The sequence below is a fragment of the Artemia franciscana genome, chromosome 6 (assembly GCF_032884065.1).
Source record: "Artemia franciscana chromosome 6, ASM3288406v1, whole genome shotgun sequence".
NCBI classification, from domain to species: Eukaryota; Metazoa; Arthropoda; class Branchiopoda; order Anostraca; family Artemiidae; genus Artemia; species Artemia franciscana.
The window spans coordinates 2715131-2737961 of NC_088868.1; the positions used below are offsets into that span (position 1 = coordinate 2715131).

General features: G+C 34.8%; 1 protein-coding gene across 5 annotated transcripts; it reads left to right on the forward strand.

The window, feature by feature from the left end:
- The first annotated feature begins 6227 nt into the window (after positions 1-6227).
- Positions 6228-21656, forward strand: LOC136027912 (uncharacterized). Of its 5 annotated transcripts, none has more exons than XR_010617693.1 (3): positions 6228-6644; positions 9556-9640; positions 21426-21656. XR_010617693.1 is itself a non-coding variant. In XM_065705348.1 (2 exons), the coding sequence occupies exons 1-2, from the start codon at positions 11327-11329 to the stop codon at positions 21455-21457; spliced, it is 8091 nt and encodes a 2696-aa protein (XP_065561420.1). In that variant the 5' UTR covers positions 9647-11326; the 3' UTR covers positions 21458-21656. The 5 variants fall into 5 exon arrangements, 1 of the variants encoding a protein (XP_065561420.1); XR_010617690.1 differs by having other exon boundaries at positions 6237-6644; positions 20614-21656; XR_010617689.1 differs by lacking the exon at positions 6228-6644 and having other exon boundaries at positions 9023-9640; positions 20614-21656.
- Positions 21657-22831: the final 1175 nt, after the last annotated feature.

Sequence of the window (22831 nt, forward strand, 5' to 3'; positions counted from 1 at the left end):
CTTTATTTTCCCTATGATACCCCATTTATCTTCTAACATAAAAGTTCTAACTATAGCATTTTATTTATAACATAACATAATAATATTATTTTACTAAAAATAAACGCTAACAGCAACCAGCAATCATATCTGATATTACTCTCTAAAAGTATTAATTAACAAGCAGTTGCATGCCAAATTAAATCAACAATCAAGTAATCGATTTTACCCTCTGCATCTCAATTATTTGGAAAAATGTAAATACTTTGTAAAAATGTTTATAATATAAGGGTTTCCTGTGAAAAATAACTTGAAACCACCCAGGTAGATATAAATTTTGGTAGGAATTAAATTTTAGTGATCAATTTCTGCTATTTGGGTCGTACAGTCGAGATCATATCTTTGCATAATAAAGAAGGAAGGAGACAGGCTGGGTAGAATTCCTTTAATGCAGATATTTACCTAAGCTGGTTGTTCAAGTTAAAACATGATTAATATAAATTTCAAATTGTGTCCTTTGACAGTTTATGCAGTTGCACAGTTTTCTTCTAGATCGAACTTCTTTTTTGTTGTATTTAAAGAAAACATACCTCATAATATTCAACTTTCTTGTTTGTCCTTCTCTCTTTTCCTTTTTCTTTCTTTTTTTTCTCTTTTGTCATTATTTTCTATTTTTTGCCACTGTTTTGTGTGTTACTATATAAATTTTGCAAGATTTAAGTATTCATGCATTTTCATTAAAGTTTGAAAGCCTGAAATTCAGGCCTGAAGCTTGATTCCTATTAAGCAATCCAAAATGCTCTGTGAATTAGGGTATCGCTTCCAAATATGTCTGTGATCGTTGGTACCGTATATAACCCTCCAACTTGCCAGATTTCCTTGAAAGTCATGAAGTCTCTCTTTAAAACATTCGTGGCAAGTACGTTAAATCTGCTAATATCATCCATGGCGACTTCAACGTGCCTCATAGCATTTTGCTTTGAAGCAAAAAATACTTTCAATGTGGGATGATAAGTATATGATCTATCTCTCTCTTAAGGTCTGGCTCAACTTGTCGACTTTGACACGGATAACGACCCAAATGGATTATCTTGTCTTATCCTTTTCCTTACAAATCACTCCAGCTCGTTGAAAGTAGAAGCTCAAGCTTTCAAAGTGACTATGTTGTCGTCATTGTAGGTGAAAACCTTCGTATTCCACCTCTAATAAAGTTTGAGCACCTAATCTAGTTATACAAATGGGTTTATTTTGGATGGTTTAAGAAACTCTTTGTTCTCGGTGGCGGAGACCCTTTCTCCTCAAAAAGCTAAAGCAAGCTAGAAATAAGTGCCAGCAGGTGACAATCGACTCTGTTGAAAAACATATTCCCTCAAAGTCGATCCAGGAGTCCAGCAAAGACAAACATTCTGTCAACACCCAGTTTAAGAAGCTATCAGATTTAAAGCAATAGACACAAAAGCAAAGACTGCTTTCAAATACCCAAGAAAATGGGATTGCAATTAACGACAATCGCAGGAATGCAGTTCTTGTAGTTTGGCAGTCCTGGTTTCTGCTTAAGGAGAAACTTGCCCCCAAGGTTCAACATGCTTCGGCAAAAAGTTGATGGAGAATTTTTAAGTACGCCCCTACTGTCATCCATGGGATACTCAATTCCAATTCTAGATATTAACAAGCCCGTTGTACAAGATATCCAGGAAAAAGTTGGAGGTCTTGCTATGGCCATTACTGAATTCTCAAATCTAGATAAAGATGCAAGAGAAGCATTGAATTTCTCGGAGAGAGCCTTTACTGTCTTGGATGGTGTCAATATTCTGCTCCAAAGATATTTCGTATTTTACAACAACTTGATGAGACCAAAGCCAAACGTTCTGATATTATACCGAAGGTTGTCCTACAGATTCTAAAGCGCCAAAATAGTGTTACAATTTGCATTGCTTTTTTTAATTTACTTTCATTCTGAATATGTCCCAGAGACATAAAGATCCAACAATATTACACCTTCTCTAAAGCCAGATGGTGATCTAATAACCGTGAGGTCATTTAGAAGTATGAAACTCCCATAATGAGCTGGTAAATAGTTGCAAACTTCTTACATAGAACAGTTCATCAGTTCCTAGAATCAAATGACCTCCTAGGTGATTACCAATATGGATTCTGGAGGAATTACTAACCATTAGATTTCAAAATTGCGCAGCATAAGGATTATATTGAACTAATGGAAACCAATTACGACATTTGACTCTTTTCATTCAACACTATCAAAGCTTTCTACAGAGTATGGCACCTGACCTGCTAAAGAAAGTCTATGCTTAAGATATTTGTGGATGCTTGCTTTTAAGAACTTTTCTCTTAGATCGGTTACTACGGGTTTTTCTAGACGGTTTTTTCTCAAGAGTATACTGTGAAGGTGGAGTTTCTCCAAGACAGCGTCTTGGGACATTTACTTTTCCTTATCTACATAAAAGACATGAGAGACGACCTTTCGGGCCTCTACAACGCTTTGCCGACGGTAATACGAAAAACTCAGCCATCTTTAAGTCGGAAGACCTAAGACAAGCCTCCTATTCCCTACAGATGTATCTTTATGAAATTGAAAAGTGATCTGATACAAGGATGATCAACTTTAATGTGTTGAAAACAAATGAATATCCTGTTCACCAATTAAAGGTGCAACGTGAACGGCCAAGATTAACTTTTAAAAATAAAATGTGAAACTATAAAGAGACTCGATGGGATTCATCTACTTTAGATTAATTTGTCCAATGATCTATCTTCGAATAAATATCTTGAACTGATTAGAACCTCTTCCGCAACAAATCTCAGAGTGACTTTTTGCTACATAACTCGTCTTCTATCCATACCAAATATCCCACTTTAGAAGTTCTGCATCAGATCTTGAGCTAAAACAGAACGTGCACTAAATGTTGATAGCCCTAAAGCCCTGTTAGTACAACTCCAGAATCAAACAGTTCGTGGTAACGAACTGTAGTAAGGAGCGATCCGGCTCAATAGTAACCAAAACTCTAAAAAATTGAATTTTGATATCAATAGCCACATCAAAAGAATCGCATTTTAATGCTGATTTTAAATATATAAGTTTCATCAAGTTTAGTCATACCCATCAAAAGTTACGAGCCTGAGAAAATTTGCCTTGTTTAGGAAAATAGGGCGAAACACCCTCTAAAAGTCGTAGGATCTTAACGAAAACGATACCATCAGATTCAGCGTATCAGAGAACCCTACTGTAGAAGTTTCAAGCTCCTATCTACAAAAATGTGGAATTTTGTATTTTTTGCCAGAAGACAAATCACGGGTGCGTGTTTATTTGTTTGTTTGTTTTTTGTTTTTTTTGTTTTTTTTTCTTTTCCCCAGGGGTCATCGTATCGACCAAGTGGTCCTAGAATGTCGCAAGAGGGCTCATTCTAACGGAAATGAAAAGTTCTAGTGCCCTTTTTAAGTGACCAAAAAAATTGGAGGGCATCTAGGCCCCCTCCCACTCTCATTTTTTTCCCAAAGTCAACGGATCAAAATTTTGAGATAGCCATTTTGTTCAACATAGTCGAAAACCATAATAACTATGTCTTTGGGGATGACATACTCCCCCACAGTCCCTGGGGTAGGGGCTGCAAGTTACAAACTTCGACCAGTGTTTACATATAATAATGGTTATTGGGAAGTGTACAGACGTTTTCAGGGGGATTTTTTTGGTTTTTGGGGTAGGGTTGAGGGGAGGGGGCTATGTGGGAGGATCTTTCCTTGGAGAAATATGTCATTGGGGAAGAAAAATTCAATGAAAAGGGCGCAGGGCGCAGGACGAATCTGGTCAAGTTAGAAAAAAACGTCAAATTCAGAGCTTAATATACAATGCTGGGTGTTTGGAGCCTCTCTATTATGGAGTATAATTTGAAAATAACACAACTATACGAGGGATAAAACATATATACCACAACCATAACTCAACTAACGAAAGAAATGCTAAGAGATAACAAAACTATAAAGCGAAAACAGGTGAAAACTAACGGGAAAATAAACGAACTAAGAGGTGGAAGGGGCCCGAAGAAAAAATATAATCCTTTTCTAATTTCGAGCCTAACTTCCGCAAAGAAGTAATAATGTCAGAAGCCCCGAAATACCGAATTATTTTCTTTTTCCTATAAGACCGGGGTAAATGAAACAGAAACTTACAATAGCGGAAATATAATATACACAATTCAGCCAGATCTTGTCTTTTTTTCAGGATAGGTGAAATACCATATAGGAAAAGTATTGAGTGGTCGCCAAAACTAGTGTATAGCAATCGAAAAGCAAGCGCTTTTAGATAATAATGACCACGATTAGCTACTATTCTACTATAACCCGCTTTAAGTTTTTTTTAATATGCCGTACAATATTGATCCTAAAAGCTAGTAGATTCCAATAAATATGAATGCTTGACCGCCGCAAATCAGAGACACAATGGATGGAGAAGTTAGAACGCGGATTTCAAATGGGCATAGACTTTGCATTAAAGACTAGGTACTCACACTTATCAATATTCAATGACAGACTAACAGTTTTGAAATGTTTTGAAATAGATGATACGGAATTCGAGAGGCTAGATCTAGAACGGCTAGATCTAGAAGTATATCATCCGCATATGCAATACAAGAGACATTTACCAAATTACAAAAAAGAAAGGGCAAAATTTTGTATAACACACTGCGGATACAAATACTGAAAAGATACGGTGAAAGAACACCACCTTGACGCACTTCCGAGCGGGTTGGAATGTTCCCATAACAATTAGAGTGAAACTTAACCGAATGTGGGAATTACTATACCAAAACTTAAGAACCTGAACGACAAAACGTTGACTCCTGAACTGACAAGGGAAAACATAACTTGAGAATGATAAATACTGTCAAAAGCTTTAGACAGGTTCAGGGTACAAAAATGGACCTAGCGATTTTACTGTGTATTAGCTTTCTACTTTTTTCAAATGTTACCGCTAAATATCTGTAAAATTAGCAGACACGAATTTCCTTGAATTTTCTTTCGAATCCGATTTGCACTGAATCTCTCTTCCACTTCCAGTTGCATGCCGACTCTGTATCAAACAGTTCGTGGTAACGAACTGTAGTAAGGAGCGACCCGGCTAAGTAGTAAACAAAACTCTAAAAAACGGAGTTTTGATGCTAAAAGATACATCAAAATAATCGGCTTTTAATGCTGATTTTAAATATATAAGTTTCATCAAATTTAGTCTTTGTCATCAAATTTTATGAGCCTGAGAAAATTTGCCTTAATTCGTTTAATAGGGGGAAACACCCTCAAAAAGTCGCATAATCTTAACGAAAATCACACCATCGCATTCAGCGTATCAGAGAACCCTGTAGCGAAAATTTCAAGCTCCTATCTACAAAAATGTGGAATTTCATATTTTTGCCCAAAAGACACATCACGGGTGCGTGTTTATTTTTTTATTTATTTTTTTTCCCCAGGGGTCATCGTATCAACCAAGTGGTCCTAGAATGTCGATAGATGGCTCATTCTAACGTAATTGAAAAGTTCTATTGCCCTTTTTAAGTGACCAAAAAAATTGGAGGGCACCTAGGCCCTCTCCCACGCTTATTTTTATCCCAAAGTCAAAATATCAAAATTTTGAGAGAGCCATTTTGTTCAACATAATCAGAAAAGATAAAAACTATGTCTTCCTGGGCGACGTACTCCCCCCACAATCTCCTGGGAGGGGCTGCAAGTTCAAAACTTTGACCAGTTTTTACATACAGTAGTGGTTATTGGAAAGTGTATAGACATTTTCATGGGGATATTTTCGGTTGGGGGGCTGATGTGTGGGAGTTACGCGGAAGGATCTTTCCTTGGAAGTATTTTTCATGGGGAAAGAGAAATTCTATGAAGGGGGTGCAGGATTTTCCTGTATTATTTAAAAAAACAAACAATGACCAAATAAAAAGGAAAAAAGTTTTTTCAACTGAAAGTAAGGATCAGCGTCAAAAACTAATAGATTAAAACTCAAAATGAACAGAAATTATTACGTTTATGAGGGGATTATTTCCTCCTAAATACCTCGGTCTTTACGCACAAGTATTATTAATAATTTCAACTATTTAATCTACGGTCTTTGTGATTCTGGGGTGATTCTTAAGGATTTGAGACAAAATTTCAGATTTAATGTAAAGAGCGAGGTATAAAGGGGGAGGGGACAAACACTTTCATATGAGTAATGAAAATAAGTTCGTGACGTAAATTAATTCGTAAGGTACGGTTATATATCGTTTCTAATATAGATGGAGGCAGGGGAGCATTTTTTTTTTTGGAGGACAGCAGCAATCTTACTTGCAAAAATAAATTATTTTTTTGGAGCATAAACTATTTTGGAGCATAGAGAAGAAATTCTGGAAGCTCCATTCAATTACACCAACAACAATAAATTATTTGGTTCACCTATGTTATTTTACTGTGAATTAGTTTCCATCCTTTTAGATAATTGTCCTGCTGATTAGCATTTGGAGACTAGTGTTTTATGTAAATATTCTTTGTATAAGTGCTCTTGTTTTGTTCAAAACTCAGTGTTACAAAACCATCAGTGTGTAACCCACAAAACATCTGTGTTTAGTTACATTTTGGTGAGCCAATCCTTAACTACAGAGGGAAATCTTTGACCGGTAAGCAAGAGTTTACATATTTAAATTTGTGGCCTTAGTTTAAGATTTCCTGATTAGGCTGTCTCTAAGTCAGTCTAGCAACAGGTGTGATTAGGCCTAGGCAGAGACGTCATTTGAAGGGGGGTTGCCACCCCACAATAATTTTTAGAAACATTTATTAAATATCCCCTGCACCTCAGCTATCTACAAATGGACCCCTCCCCCCTCAAATAAAAATGCTTGGGATTTGACCCTTGGCCTAGGCTCTTAAATTAGAAAAACAAATTAAACTGGGAATCAAAGGTTAGGCCTTTTTTTCGTTTCAATCTGATGTGTTACTTTAACCCAACTAACAAGGTGTAAGCTAGGCTATTGTTGAAAGAGATAAAGCTAGCCTACTTAGTAAATAATAGGCTATGTTGCTGTTGAACTAGAAGCCCAAATATTAAACAGCCCAAGCACTATGATAACCAAGAAATAGGGTAAACACAGAGACATTTACATCACTGAACTATAATTAGCATTAGTAAACATATCTCCCAGTGTTTTTATTTTTTTATTGTGTAGAACATTATAATAAATTTACTTGGAATTAATTTTACAAAATGCGCCTATAATTTAATTCTCAGTCTTTATTTAGGTCTATCCTTAAAAATATTACATTCATTCATTTTTTTAGGTAGGCTAGGCTATAGGAAACAGCTAAAACATTGGTTTAAGACTTAGATATTGTAGGTACATTTTGTAAAATTTGTATAATCCACTGCTGTTACTTGATAATGCTCCCACTCAGTCAACCGTTTATCGCCTAAATCCTTGAAAAATTGCCATGCCTATTTTTATTTATATAATTTTTCAATATTTAAATCTCTACTCTTAACAAAATTTGCTTTATTTTAATTGTAATTCAGCAGTATTTCTAAATATTATTTTTAGCTCACCAACTGCATCAGGTAAAATTAGAGCAAACAGTATTAGTGGCTTTCATATAAAGTGAATATACCACTCAATGCCTTTTTTAATGTTCTTTACAAATATAATAAATGCTTCTACTGGAAATTCAGATTTAAGCACTTTTTGAACTTATAAAAATAACCTAAATATGGGGTCATTACAAATATGTAATAGTTTAGAAACAAATTTGGGCTATATATTTGCACATCAGGAGGCATGGTGGTAAAGCATAGCATATATTAAATATGCAAACTAACCATTGCTGAGTTTTTTTTTCAAAGATCTGTAAATAGGTGTACATTCCCTAAATCTATTTAAAGAGAAATCACCAGTGTAACAGCACAAACACATAAAAAAACAAAAAAAAACAAGCAATGGTTAGTTTACATATTTAATATATGCTATGTTTTACCCCCACCCCTCCTGTTATGCAAATATATAGCCCAAATTTGTTTCTAAACTATTGCAGATTTGTAAAGACCCCATATTTAGGTCATTTTTAAGAGGTCAAAAAGTGCTTAAATCTGAATTTCCAGTAGAAACAATTATTATATTTGTATTGTAAGAGCATTAAAAAAGGCATCAAGTGGTAGGCTATATTCACTTTATAGGAAAGCCACTAATACTATTTGCTCCAATCTTACCCTGCATCAAAGTACTTGAATAAACCAAGTTAAGCTTAATGCTGTATGTTTGTATTTAAATTTCTTGTTACTTGACTTTCATTTGCTGTAGGAGCAAATGGCATTAGCCTAGGACTGGGTACTGATAAGGACATGTGTTGAAAACACAATTTTTACTACATAGTATGTAGAAACATTGAAATTTACACATTTTGAAGGAACTTCTACTATGTACAACCTATATATATATATGTATATATATATATATATATATATATATATATATATATATATATATATATATATATATATATATATATATATATATATATATATATATATATATATATATATATATATATAAATATAAATATATATAGGCTAACCAATTTTATATATTGTCATTTTTTCCATTACTTATTCTATTTGTGAGTGCACAATTCCAGCAAGAATGACACATGGAATATACTTTGGGATAAAGCACATTAGGGGTTTGGGGGTAAGTGTTTTGTCCATATTATTAAGTTGTTTTTTTTTAATAGCATGTCTCCTTTTCTATAGTCCCAATTCTTGGCTAATACCAAAGCAATTTTTAATGAAAACTAGGCACATAGATAAATGTAGAACAATAGTGACATTTTTATTAATTAACCAAAGGTTAATATCCACCCATTAGGGAGGGAAATGGGCAAATTTGGAGATGTTAAGCTTTTTCTTGATAACACTTGAATGTGAAATTATACATATTTAATCTCTTATTATTGTCTCATTTTGTCCAAAATGAGAATATTGGTGCAATATGACTATTGTAATTTTATCAGCACAAGCCTATTATAAATACTCAAGCCTACAATTATTCATAACATAGGATGGTTTTGGCAATTCTTAGATAGACTACAAAGTGTTTGTCATTTATTGGGTAATGCTTGTAGATATGCATGGATGATATCTGCTGTAGGGCAACAATAGCAAAATTGGTTTTTTGGCTATATGAAAACTGTAGTATTTGATAGGATTCGAAGTGTACATTATAGGATAAATTTCTTGAATTTCATAAACTATTTTACTTTAAAATTATAATGCCATTTTTGGTCTAGCTTAACCGGGACATTTTTGTTTTATACAGGCTTGAATGTTTATATTTTTATGGGGGGGGGGGCAGGATCATTCTTCATTTTCCTTAAGAGAGGCCATACTCATAACTCATTTTATTGCAAATTTTCCAGTAATAGTTTTTAATTGTCTCTTTATATTCAAGTTTTTTGTTGTATACAACTTTAATTCTTAAAGTTGTTGGTGATTAGTGTATGGGTGATGTTTATTGTAAATTATTTATTTTTTTAAAGTTTTTCTAGGTTGCTCTTCTTGTTGAAGTTTACAACGATTTTGAAGTCCACAAAACCTGTAGTTGATTGAGCTAACCAGTGTTGTTTTTGAAAGGTGACAATATGCTTACAATACTTTCTAACTTTTATTTTTATGTATTTGTTCTTAGCATGAACTCATGTAATCCAGTGGTATAGTTATAAATGAAGTATTCCATGAATACTAATTTCTTGACATTACTATTTGGATGATAATTGAATATCAGATAATTTCATATAATCAAAATAAGTTATTTGCAGCACAACTATCCATTCTATTCTAAAGTTTCTTTGAATGATAACGGGAATTCTATTTCTCCAGTAATTAAAATGTTGCTGCCATACACTTTTTATGCTTCTTCAAAACATGTTTGAAATAAATTGATTCCATCTATTTCTACATTTGATCTATTCTTGAAATTTTTTTTTCTATGTTATAATTATTTTCCATATAATCAACCATGTCAGGTTTGATTATTTTGAAACCAGTTAATGTAATCAGACAGAGTACATATAATATACAAATGTATCATATAATCAAAAATTCTATTCTTACAATGTAAAAATAGCAAAGAAAAACAACCATATGCACATAGAAACCAAGAAAAATGACAGAAAACTATATTGACAAATGTTCTTATTTATTATCACCATTCTTGATAGAATATTTTTGTCTTATACATGCTTTTTTTAGTTAATGAAGAAATGTCTACTTTGTAGTTTTAATTTACATAACACAAACCAATATATCTATTGAAGATAGTTCACTTTCTTTTTCTAACTAATGTAGTATTCTCATCCAAAAAAGAAATGAAATCATTCTGTTTTTTAGTTTGCAATTGTATTCCTAGAACACTAAACCTGTACTCCTCCCCTTCAGTATTTTTAGGGTTGCAAAAGTGTAGATATGTGGTTCAGGAACCACTCAAAACATTATATACCATTAAAGACTCTTTTATTGCTAGTTCTTCTTTGGATTGTATTCTGGAGATGCTTATATTCAAAAGTAAACCTGTTATTGAAGGATTTTACATTGTTTTCACAAAGTATATTTTTTGGCACTTTCTGCTGTAGAATGTGAATCACTGTCAGCTTGTAGCCAAGCTATTGATTATAATTACATAGTATTTGGTGAAACTGTAAAATAAATTAGTGCATTACTTGTACAATGGGATACTATAAACCAAAACATCCATATGTTTTAATTCTTATAAGATTAAATATTTCCTGTACATCATAGTTGAGTAGCATCATTTATTCATTGTAAGCACACCATCGGGGACACTGACAGCTCAATTAGTTTTAACTACACAAAACGATTAACTACAACACACAATCAGTATAATCTTTGTACTCATAAATAAATTAATGTAAGACAATACTTTCAGTTTTTCTTATGTTCTTATTTTAAATTTTTACTTTGGTAAGTATACTGATTAAGATTTCATATTGTGTGGATATATTCATTTTTCCTCTCTTCTTGCGTTTCATTTTTGGGGGGAATTTTTGTTTCTAAATTATGTACAAACCTTTCCCTTTTTTTTACCTTACTCTAATACTACTAATTCTCTATCATTTCTTTTTTCAGGTGTTTCATCTAGAGTGATATTGACGGTTATTTGTCCTAGGTTCAGATAATCTTAGTAATCATTTTTCATGTTGGTAGTTTTCCAAGGATTTTGTTTAGGCTTTTTAGGTTAGTAATATTGTAGGAAAAAAAGGCACTGTCTCTAAGTCAACAGGGAATTAGACAGCAATTGCAATGGTATCACAGGAACGAAAGAAGAAACTTAAGGATAAGGAAAGATATGAAAGTCGAGCTAAACAGGTTGCTGGCAAAAAGAAAGAGCACTATGAGAAAAACAAGGATGTTCTCAAATTAAGTGCCAAAAGCAGATTTCAGCAGGATAAAAAAGCAGCAGCTCTAAATAAACGGCAAGTTTTAAAACGATACAACACTGACAAAGAGTATCGTCAGAATTGCATCATTTCATCATCTAAACATGTGAAGGACAAATACAGAAATGATGAGACTTATCGCCTGAGGGCTATCAAGTCTACATCAATCAAAAGAAATACCAAATATAGAGAAAATGAAGAGTATCGTCAGAATTACATCAGGTCTGTATCAGAACGTGTGAAGGATAACTATAAAAATGATGAGACTTGTCGCCTAAGGACTATCAAGTTAGCATCAGCACGTGTGAAGGATAGCTACAAAAATGATGAGACTTATCGCCTGAGGGCTATCAAGTCTGGATCAATCAAGAGGAATACCAAATATAGAGAAAATGAAGAGTATCGTCAGAATTACATCAGGTCTGTATCAGAACGTGTGAAGGATAACTATAAAAATGATGAGACTTGTCGCCTAAGGACTATTAAGTTAGCATCAGCACGTGTGAAGGATAGCTACAAAAATGATGAGACTTATCGCCTGAGGGCTATCAAGTCTGCATCAATCAAGAGGAATACCAAATATAGAGAAAATGAAGAGTATCGTCAGAATTACATCAGGTCTGTATCAATCCGGAGAAACATAAAATATAGAGAAAATAAAGAGTTTCGTCGAAATTACATCAATTCAGTCTCTTGGAAACAAAGAACCAAATACAGGAATGATCCAATGTATCAAAGAAATCACATTGATAAGGTTACTGCTTACAATATGTTGAAAAGATACAGAGGAATTGATTTTTCACTCAAGGAACAGAGGAGAAAAAGATCAAACAAAGTCATCAAATTCTATAAGAATTTTTACAGAAGCCGGAGGTTGACGAAAAAACATGAGGAAACATCCTCATATCACTCAACTCTGCCCGAACTCACAATGAGATGTACACCAAAAAAAAGGAAAATTTATCCTTCAAAAAAGGTAAAGAAAAGTCAGAGCCAAGCACAAACCAGTGCCAAGTCTTTGAATATGTCCTGCTTCATAAGCCAGTCAAACCACAATTCGGTTGTGGCTAATAACAGGCAATCCAGATTCTTTGTGAGAAATTATAGACAAAGGTGGGCATATAAGTCCAGGACTGTAGCAAAAATGAACTCGGATTTAGAAAATTTGAATACCATCTTTGATATGTACAAAAAAAATAAGAGAAAGTATTCAATCATTGAACTTAAGCTACTGCTAGAAAAAGCTAACGCAGTCATTAACATATCATCAAATTCACTAGCAAAGCTACATGCAAGCATTCACAAGCAGTGCTCAAAATTTTTGGAGCATCTACCAAAATCAGTTTATGTCCCTGATGTTGCAGAATTCACCCTTGCAATGGGAAATGTCAGGGAACATTTTGTGTATAATGAAGCTTATCACCTCGAATCAGTGTATAAAATCTTTGATGTCAACCATTGTTTGAGATGTGGTCACACTGGTGACCTTTACACTGCAATTCCAATTGACGAGGAAGGAAGAGCAGTATTTTTCGATTATGGTAATAATCAAGCTGTAGAAGTTGGTAATAGATGCTTGTGTGTGACGACAACACAAAACGAGCAAGATAATGAAACTGGGCAAAGCTTTCCTAATTTTGTATCTCCTTTTCTCAAAAGGTTAGTTGAAGGATCAGAATCGCAGTCTTCTACCAAGTTTGATGATGAAGAATGGAATACTAACATACAAAGTAAAATTCTCATTGATATCTGCCAAAGATATATTGCAAAGGATTTGAATAAAAATACTGATGAGAGTAGGACCACCGAAAAAAATTCTGCTGTCAAAAGTCGTTTGGCAGACAAAAATCACCCATTTAAATGGAAATGTCACCAAGATCTCTGCAAATTTGAGCCTATTGACATTGAAATGTGTCATATCCTCTTTTGCACAATTTCCGAAATGAACAAAGAAGATTCGTTAACGGATTCCCTTGTTGAATTGTATTTGGATAAATTCAATTATTGCACAAACCAGTCAATTCACCCTGACAAAATGGGACATTCAATTTATTGTCACCCACGCAATGGATGTTACAGCTTTCTTCGTGCTCTACGAGCATTGGCGCCACATTTTCCTGTTCTAGCAAACTTTGTTAGAATCTTGTACAAGGCAATAGAAAGATGCAGACTCATTAGAGATGTGAAAACAATTAGGCGCAAAGGTAGTATTGCACAATTAAGATCCATAGTAGAAGCTGCAATTTCAAAACTGAGGATGAAAAACTTTACAATGTTTCTGGAGCCTATGCGTCCTCGGGTATCTACAGAAGAATCGGAAATTATGAATATCTTTGGGAAAAATATTATGAAAGTAGCTGAAATAAGAGACGAATACCCATCAGTTCCTTGTGATTGTTGCGAACAGTTAAAACTGCCAAATGAGGTAAAAGTTCTTGGCTCTTTTTCGAAGCGAAAGGGCTTTGATTATATGACCCAAATTCTTCAAGAAGAGACTTATAAGTATGTACCTAGAGAAGAGAGAGATGATCTCCAAATGTCAATTGACTGGATGGAGTACTTATTGGAAACATTCAAGCTGTGTGAGTATTGTGCAGGAAAAATGCTCTCAAATAAAGAAAATGTACGTTCTGTTGGAAATAACCTTAACGTCCAAGCAACTCCAGATTGCATCAAGATTTTGAATAAATTTGAACTGGCAATGATAAGATTTGTCATGCCATGTCTAACTGTTGTTAGACTTGGACAAGTCATGGGATCAAAGAGACCTGCAAACGAATTGACAGAGGCTCTTAAAGGAAGAATTGTATATCTACCTGTAGATGTTCAAGCAAATGCGGATGTACAACCAGACAAGTTGCTCAACATTGACAGCTTTGTGATACTTGTCAACGGTCAACCAACCTATAATAAAAATGTTTGGACAGCACTTATTGATTTGAGGAAAATACACAAAGCACTAATTTGGTTGAAAGAAAACAATATGGTGTACAGGAACATCAAAGCATACACACCAGAGGAGTTGCAAGAGATTCTTGAGAGTCGTTTATTAGAAAAAGAAAAGGAACAAGAGCAAACTTATGAAATACCAGAGGGAGCAATATTAGAAAAACTTACAAATGATGCCAAATCACACTTAGTAGAGCATTTCTCTATACAACCACTAGACTCGTCAGTACCGAAAGACTTTATAGATGACTTCAAGAACAATAAAAACATTGAAAATGACCAATTTCAATTGAAAAGATTACATGGTTTAGGGGAGGATCTATTTCAAGAGGAATTGGACATCAAAGCATTTCCAAATCTCTTCCCTGATGGCAAAAACCATATGCGGGACATGGCCCGTCAGTTTTCGATGCGAAATGCAGACTACATCAAAGGGCGTCTTCTTAGTAGACACCCACAGTTCCGTTTAGATAAAAACTATCTATTTCACAACTTTCAACATCAAGAGTTGTCTTACTTTTGTAACAGTGTTGCACATATGATTAGGACTGTCAGGCCTAATCAAAGTGCAAAAGATTTTCTGGATCGAGTTCGACATAGAGACGGTGAAATGGAAACGTCAATTTTTTCAGTCCAGTCAAAAGTGAGAGGATCTCGACAATATTTTCATGCTTTGGCGGGAAAAGTCAAGTCTATGATAGAGCAAGAAGGGCCACCAACGTTATTTATTACAGCCTCTTGTGCAGAATGGTATTCTCCAGAATTCATAAAACATTTACGTGACATCAACAGTCATGTGGTTGGTGTCGATAAAATGACACCAGCTGAATTAACAGCAATGGACCCTGTGTCTGTGGCTATACATTTCCACAAAAAATGGAGGGCCATATTCAACAACCTTATCTGTGCAAAGTTGAATCCTGTCTTTGGTAAAATCAAGGATTACTTTTGGCGAATTGAATACCAAACGAGAGGTGCTCCACATGTGCATTGCATTCTCTGGGTAGAAGATGCACCAGTCATTGGAAAATCATCACTGGATGAAGTTACAAGGTACATTGATAGCATTATCACATGCCAATTTCCTGATAAACTATTGAGTCCAACCCTGCACAAACTCGTTGTCGATCACCAGATGCACCGCTGCAACAAATACTGCCAACGGAAATTCAAAAGAAATTCAGGCAAATGGATTAGTTATTGCAGATTCGGCTTTCCTCGCCCTTCTAAAACACAAACTGAAGTCCATGATGTGATTGATTGTTTGGCTCATGGGACAAACCGCCAAAAACCAAGAAAGAGGATCTATGACATTGCTCGTACAGATAAGGAGAGGTACATCAATGATTACAATCCCTCATTGTTATTGGCCAATTTGTCAAATGTAGATGTTCAATATATTGGCCATATCGGCTCCAAGTTGCCATACTATATAACAGACTACATGACGAAAGGTGAGAAGTCAGATATTGATGAGATGTGGGAAGAAGTGAATAATGCGTACAAAGGTCTGGGCCCACGAGCAATGTCTTTTCTATTAAACTCAGTTAAAACGCGTCAAGTTGGAGCAGTAGAGGCGGCAGATAGGCTTCTTGGCACAAAATTGTACAGTTTCTCAAGACAATTCAGATTTGTGGATTTATCGAAGGTGACAGAACTAAAAAGGACACTTAAACCATTCAAAGAATTGGAAGTCATTGCAAGTAAGGATCCCCAAAGTTCGGATCTGTATGTTGCCCACTGGGTAGCTGATGTTTATCCAAATAGGCCAGAGCATATGGAGCACATGAGTCTATATGAGCTGCTGTCTTGGCATGAACGCGAACGACGGGGCAATGATGAAAAAATGTTACTGCAAACAGGTTCGTTTTTTTTAAGACGACGCACTCAAAAACCATATATCATACAGCACAAAAAGGCCAATCCTTTGGAATCCGACGAGAAGAAAGAACAGTATTACGGTATGCTGTTGAAATTGTTCAAGCCATGGAGAAATGAACGCGATATTCTGGTTAATGACTTCAACAACTTTGAAACATATTGCATTGAAAGTGAAAAATATCCAGCCATGGTAGCCTATCATGAGAAACTGGTAAATAAAACCACATGCGATGCCGAATTTGAGACAAGAGTACGCCAGCGAGCCACGGAAATTCAGGTTAATGAAATGAATGACTTAACTGATGGGCAACATGAGATTGATGATCCAAATAACGCTATACAAGGAGAGATTATTGATAGAACAGCTGATGCTATGGAAGATTTAGTCAATGCGAATAGACAGCTACTAGAGTCAATCACAAGTGAAGAGTTGTCAAATGACTTCAATTCCCTTAATTTAGATCAGAAGAGAATTGTAGACAGAATTATAGGCAACCTAAAAAATGGCAGCAATGATAAGCCTATCAGACTGATAGTGTCTGGCTTTGGGGGAACTGGGAAGTCACGAGTAATTAGTGTACTTAGAAGGTTCATTTGTCAGGAGTTCGTGAGGGAGGAATGTCCAGTTGTTGTTATGGCCCCAACTGGACTAGCTGCTCATAGTATAAAGGGTGTTACCATTCATCGATGCTTAAGCCTGCCAGTTGACCAGCAGACAACTGCAAAGTATTCATCTTTATCCGCCGAACAATTGCTGACATTAAGAAAAACCCTTGGACGAACTCGACTTTTCATTATAGATGAAATAAGTATGGTCTCGTCTCTTATGCTGATGTATATTCATTTGCGCTTGACGGAAATTAAATCTACTAATTTCCCAATGGGAAATGCCAACTTTGTTCTTTTTGGAGATTTCCTTCAATTGAGGCCTGTGTCGGCAAATCCACCGTTTATTCCTCTTACTCGTCTAGAAATCCGAAATAGACTTGGATCCATGGGATCCTTTAATCTATGGCATGAATTTGAGTATGATGAGCTGACAATCAACATGAGGCAAAAAAATGACGAGCCATATGCGGATACACTTGCAAACATAAGGCTTGGAAATTGTGAAGAACAGCATCTCCAGTGTCTTTCTAGACGGAAATTTGGATGCATGTCGCGAGCCACCTCAGAAGAAATTACCCAATTATATTGTAATTTGTTTAAGGAAGGGAAAGTGCCGGTTATTTTGATGCCCACAAACGACGACTGTAGGCTAATAAACAACATACTGCTAAAGGAAACGAGCTCGAAACATGTTACACTGACTGCCATTGATTGTCTTTCTTCGGTGGTCAGAAATAAAAGAATTGAAGAAGAAGCAGCAAAAAGTGTTTCAAGCTTTGCAGATGACTGCAAACGAACAGCTGGTGCATTAACAACATTGGTACTATCAATTGGTGCACGAGTAATGCTTCAAAGAAACATTGCAATGGATAAAGGCTTAGTAAACGGATCCATGGGCTACGTCAAAGAGTTTAAAAGTTCACCATCTGGTGAAATAGTTAGTGTTTGGGTACAATTTGATGGTCAAGATCAGTTGACAAGCATAGGCCGTGCTACAGTTCGATTTGAAGCACTCAAAGAGGTTTATTATACTAGAAAACAGTTTCCATTGCAACTAGCATTTGCAATTACTATTCACAAGTCCCAAGGCCTCAGCTTGGAATGTGCTATCGTCGATGCAGTAAGCCGTTGCTTTGGACCGGGGATGATTTATGTTGCATTATCCAGAGTTACCACTAGCGCAGGGCTGCATCTTGTGGAACTTGATCCAAGTAAAATTATTGCTGACATGGAAGCAATCTCAGAGTATAATCGTCTTAGGAGTAGTTATAGACCTGACCTTCCATTATTGAGAATCATCCAAACACCCACAACTAATTTGAATGAGGACGTCGTGGAAATAGGTAGCATAGGAGATGTTTATCCGAAAAGGAAGAAAAATGTCGAACATGCAATCATTGGAAAAGGGGAAAAAAGAAAGCCAGCAAGAGAAGATTCGTTTCCAAATAAGACAAAAAGCCGAAAAACAATGTCTATAACAAATGAAGTAAGATCAAACGCTACGATATTGCCAACGAAAGGTGATAGCATTATCCTAGGTATTGAAGGCAACAAGAAACGATCCAACCAAAAGCAGCTCTACCAAAGGGGTATTGGTGCAGGAAGAAAAGGTTTCCAAAACAGAGATGGTGTTTCATGCTATGCAAACTCTGCAGTTCAGTGCGTTTTCAGCTTACACAGAATACTTTTTGATAGGCTGCAAAATTCACAAGGCAACGTTGCAACTGAAATTTTACGGCTAGCAGTGTCGTCCCTTGACAAGATAGAGTCAACAGTCCAGCTAAGATCATTGCTGCCGACTGTGTATGGATTTGTTGAGGACGAACAGCTGTCACTCTGCGAGTTTTGGGAAGCTTTGTTTAGAAGTATGGATGAAGAAAACTCGGAAACAAGCACAACAACTGCCCTCAGTCCTCTTAGTAGACTATTTCAGTTCAAGAATCATAAATTTTTGGCTTGTCACCGCTGTAACTGGAGCCAAATAGATGATAATATGACAAATGGAAAAGTGTGCTATTTTCCAGTTCCAGGAGCTCTGAATCCCGATGCACCCGCTCATGAAGAGGTTGTTGAGACATCGGACATTCAATTTAGTGAAGTGTTAAGTCCATATCCTGTTGGAAAATTTTGCCCAAATGAACATCAACTAACATCACACACAGTTTTTACTGAAATGCCGCAGTTTCTTGCAATTAACTTGGACAGGAGTGCAATGACACATAAAATTACGAGAAGAATAATTAGTTTTGAGCCAGATCACATTTTTTTGGAAAGCACAATGAGTGAGGTCATATCAGACGTTAGCTACAATGATATCGTCGTATCTTTGGGGCGATATAGAGCTATTGCCATTGTTGTTCATACAGGTATTAATTTCAACTCGGGTCACTATTACGTTTACAGGCGAACGTTGGAAGGCACATGGTGTCTCTGCGATGATTCAAATGTGAAATTGATGGGAAAGCAAGCAATGGACTGCTCAGGTATGACTTTTGCTGTTCTTCAAAGATGTAGCTAATCTTTTTTGGTCTATGTTTTAATCTAAATTATACATAAATGAAATATAACATAAGAGATCATATTTTAAAGTGATTTTAACTTGTTTTTTTTTTCAAGTTTGGAATTAAAGTACACTTAAGTGAATTCTAGCTTTTGCACTAAATACTAACATCTCAGAAACATTCACCTGCTTCTAGTCTCTCTCTAGATACTTCATAGAAAATTATTATTTTTTATTTTTAAATCAGTAGGGAATTTATATTGATTTTTAAGACGATGTGGTAGTATAAACTAAAGACTGAAGTAACATTTGTATATGAATGAACTTTACATTGGTTTAAAATGAATATGCTGGTTGGTTAGATACACTAGAAGCTGGAACCATAGCTGATATTGAACCAAAGGTACACCAGCACACCAGGGAAACTTGACGTGGAAGCCTTGTACCTGGGCACCACGAATAAGACTGCTGGCTGGTTACATACACTTGAAGCTAAAATCTTAGCTGATGGTGAACCAAAGGCACGCCAGCACACCTGAAAAACTTGGTGTGGTAGCCCTGTGCCTTGGGCACCACATTATGGATTTGACCCGGGTTAGCCTGGATAACAAATCCATACATTTTTCTCCCCCGGTGCATCTTAATTCATTCGGTTTCGAATTTTAATTTGGAAATTGTAATGAAATTAGGATCACCATCAGCGACGCCTCCTCGTTGGCGGGGGAGGGGCAACAGAATGGAGTTGAACATATTATTCAATAGTCACAAGCAGGTGCGCGTATGTTCTCCAGTGTTTTCACGTGGAATTAAGCTTTGTTTAAATAATAGATACATTTTGAATTCGCGACACAAGTATCGAAAATAATGGAGAAGATATGGGCATTCACATTAAAATTGAGAATTTTCATGTCAACCTGCGAAACTTGGTTCTCTAACACGTTTCTAATGTGTTAGTCTTTTCAATTATTTTCTTAAGAGGCCTAAGTCAATAATTTCAAATAAAATTATGATTTTTTTATTGGGAAAAGTTGTAAAGCATTGAATAGCTGTGAAAAATGTTCACAACAAAATGTTGTGAAAAAAACATTTACTCCTTTACATTATTTGGGAATGTTACAAATTCATCAACGAAAGTGTTTAACTCCATTCTGGCAAAGTTCGCTGAATTAAACTGATTTCTTAGTTGTTTATAAACTTACCTCTACTTCTAGGGTGAAAATTCGATTTGGCTAACACAGGATGACTGCAATTCCCATAATAGTGGCCAACTGAGGTCAACTGTTGAGATATCTGGGGCCCGAAATTAATCAAACATAATTTGGAAATCATAATTTTAAATATAGCCTTATTGCCATTCTCATCTGTGCACACTTAATTATACATATTGTTTGTTTTGTTTCTGTTTTTTAAGCTGGAAAAATAAAACCTATTATTTAGAATGTATCTAAGGAAACAACCAATGCGTTATTGTAGAATAGTTAATATTATTATTTTAAACTTCTTTTTTTAACTTTTCAACTTTGTGCATATAGTTGAAACTATTTTCAACGCTTTCTGTACTATAAGAATGTTTCTTTTAATTTGAACTTTGATAATGGTACTTTAAACTTTTTTCTGTACTTAAAATTAATGTCATAAAATTAACTTTAAAGGACCCTTATGCTTCAGTAGTTACTCCCAACGAATTGGACATTAAAATTAATGTTGAAAATTTTCAAACTCATATGGAACTGCCGTCCCAACCAACGAAACTTTGTTGTCTGACACGTTTCTAGTGATTTAGTCATTTCAAATGTCTTTATAAAAGGCCTAAGTCAATAATTCTAAAGGAATTTATAATTTTTTCCCTGGGGACATTGTAAAGCATTGAATATAATTATATATTGATTTAAACCGTATTTACTCCTTTACAGTTTTCTGAACTGCTACGAATTCATAACCGAAAGTGTTTAACTCCATTCTAGAAAAGTTCGCTGAATCAAACTAATTTCTAGTTCTTTTATAAACAGACCTCTATTTCCAGGATGCAACTTAGAAGTCGCTACCACAGGATAACTGTAATTGACTTAATAATGGCCAACTGATGTCACATGTTGAGATCCGGGGCCCAACAGGGCTGAAACACAATTTGCAAGTCATATTTTTAAATGGTGCATTATTGCCATTCTCTTTAGCGTACTTTAGAATATAAATGATGCTTGTTCTGTTTTTGTTTTTTTAGCTTAAAAAAAAATAAAACATTTTCATTGAAATGTATCTTGTGGAACAACCAATGCGTTACTGTGAATAGTTCATATTATTGTTTTAGACTTCAGTTTTTTTAATTTCAAACGTCCTGAATATAGTTGAAACTACTTTCAACGCTTTCTGTATACTATAGAAATGTTTTAAAATTTCGACTCAATAATAGTACTTTAAATTAAATTACATTTAAACAACCTTTATGCTTCAGTAGTTGTTGCTAAAGAGTTGGGAGAAAAGACAAACTTCAGCAATAAGACAGAGGTTTTTACGAGGGAACCCTCATGTACATAATAAAAACTTTAAGTTTTATGCAGGGAGATTTCACATTGAGAGGGTTTTTTGGGGAGGAGAACTTCCCAGAGGTAAATTGACACGAGTGGACGAGTGGTGTTGCCTATATATATATATATATATATATATATATATATATATATATATATATATATATATATATATATATATATATATATATATATATATATATATATATGTATGTATATATGTCTCGAATAATTGTTAAGTTTTAATTATTCAGTCAATTATCATTTTTCTCAAGCTCAAATCACAAACTATTTTTAAATGAACACGACCTATTTTTATTTTCTGATAATATTATCATCTATTTTATGTTACCCGATTCTTATTGGAAATTCTACACGACAGTTTCTGCGCTCCTAGGTTGCCGTGTCCGAGTTATTAAATATTACAACTATTTAATTGTTCCTTGTTCCAACTTCTTTTATACACTTCGTGAATAGTTTGTCTGGCTTTAAATGTGATAATTTGTCGGAAAATAATGTATTATATAAGTTACGATCTCCAATTTATTCATACTTAACGTCTACCTAGAAAGAATAAGTAATATTCTATCGTAATGAAACGCTCAAAAATTAAGTAATAATCTTTTACCTATAAGTCAGATCAAAAATCTATATATATATACAACTTTTTTTTTCATTTATAAAATAATATCAAAATGTTTTCTCAGAAATCTTTTGGCCTTCTCTAGAGAATTGTATTTATTGGCAGACAGAAACAATTTTTCTTTATTTTCAAGTTTTCTTCTTCATTGTTTTGCTGGAGTAGCTCCGGGTGTTTCAGCAGGTCAATCATCTAGAAAAGGAACATATATTGAGTCTCACTAGCTCAAAGTCGATACAAATCTACAATATACTATAGATAGTC

Coding starts and splice junctions, on each gene's coding strand:
- LOC136027912 (XM_065705348.1), top strand. CDS start 11,327: ATGGTATCACAGGAACGAAAGAAGAAACTTAAGGATAAGGAAAGATAT. Junction 19,386..21,425: donor GCAAGCAATGGACTGCTCAG/GTATGACTTTTG, acceptor CTCTATTTCCAG/GATGCAACTTAGAAGTCGCT.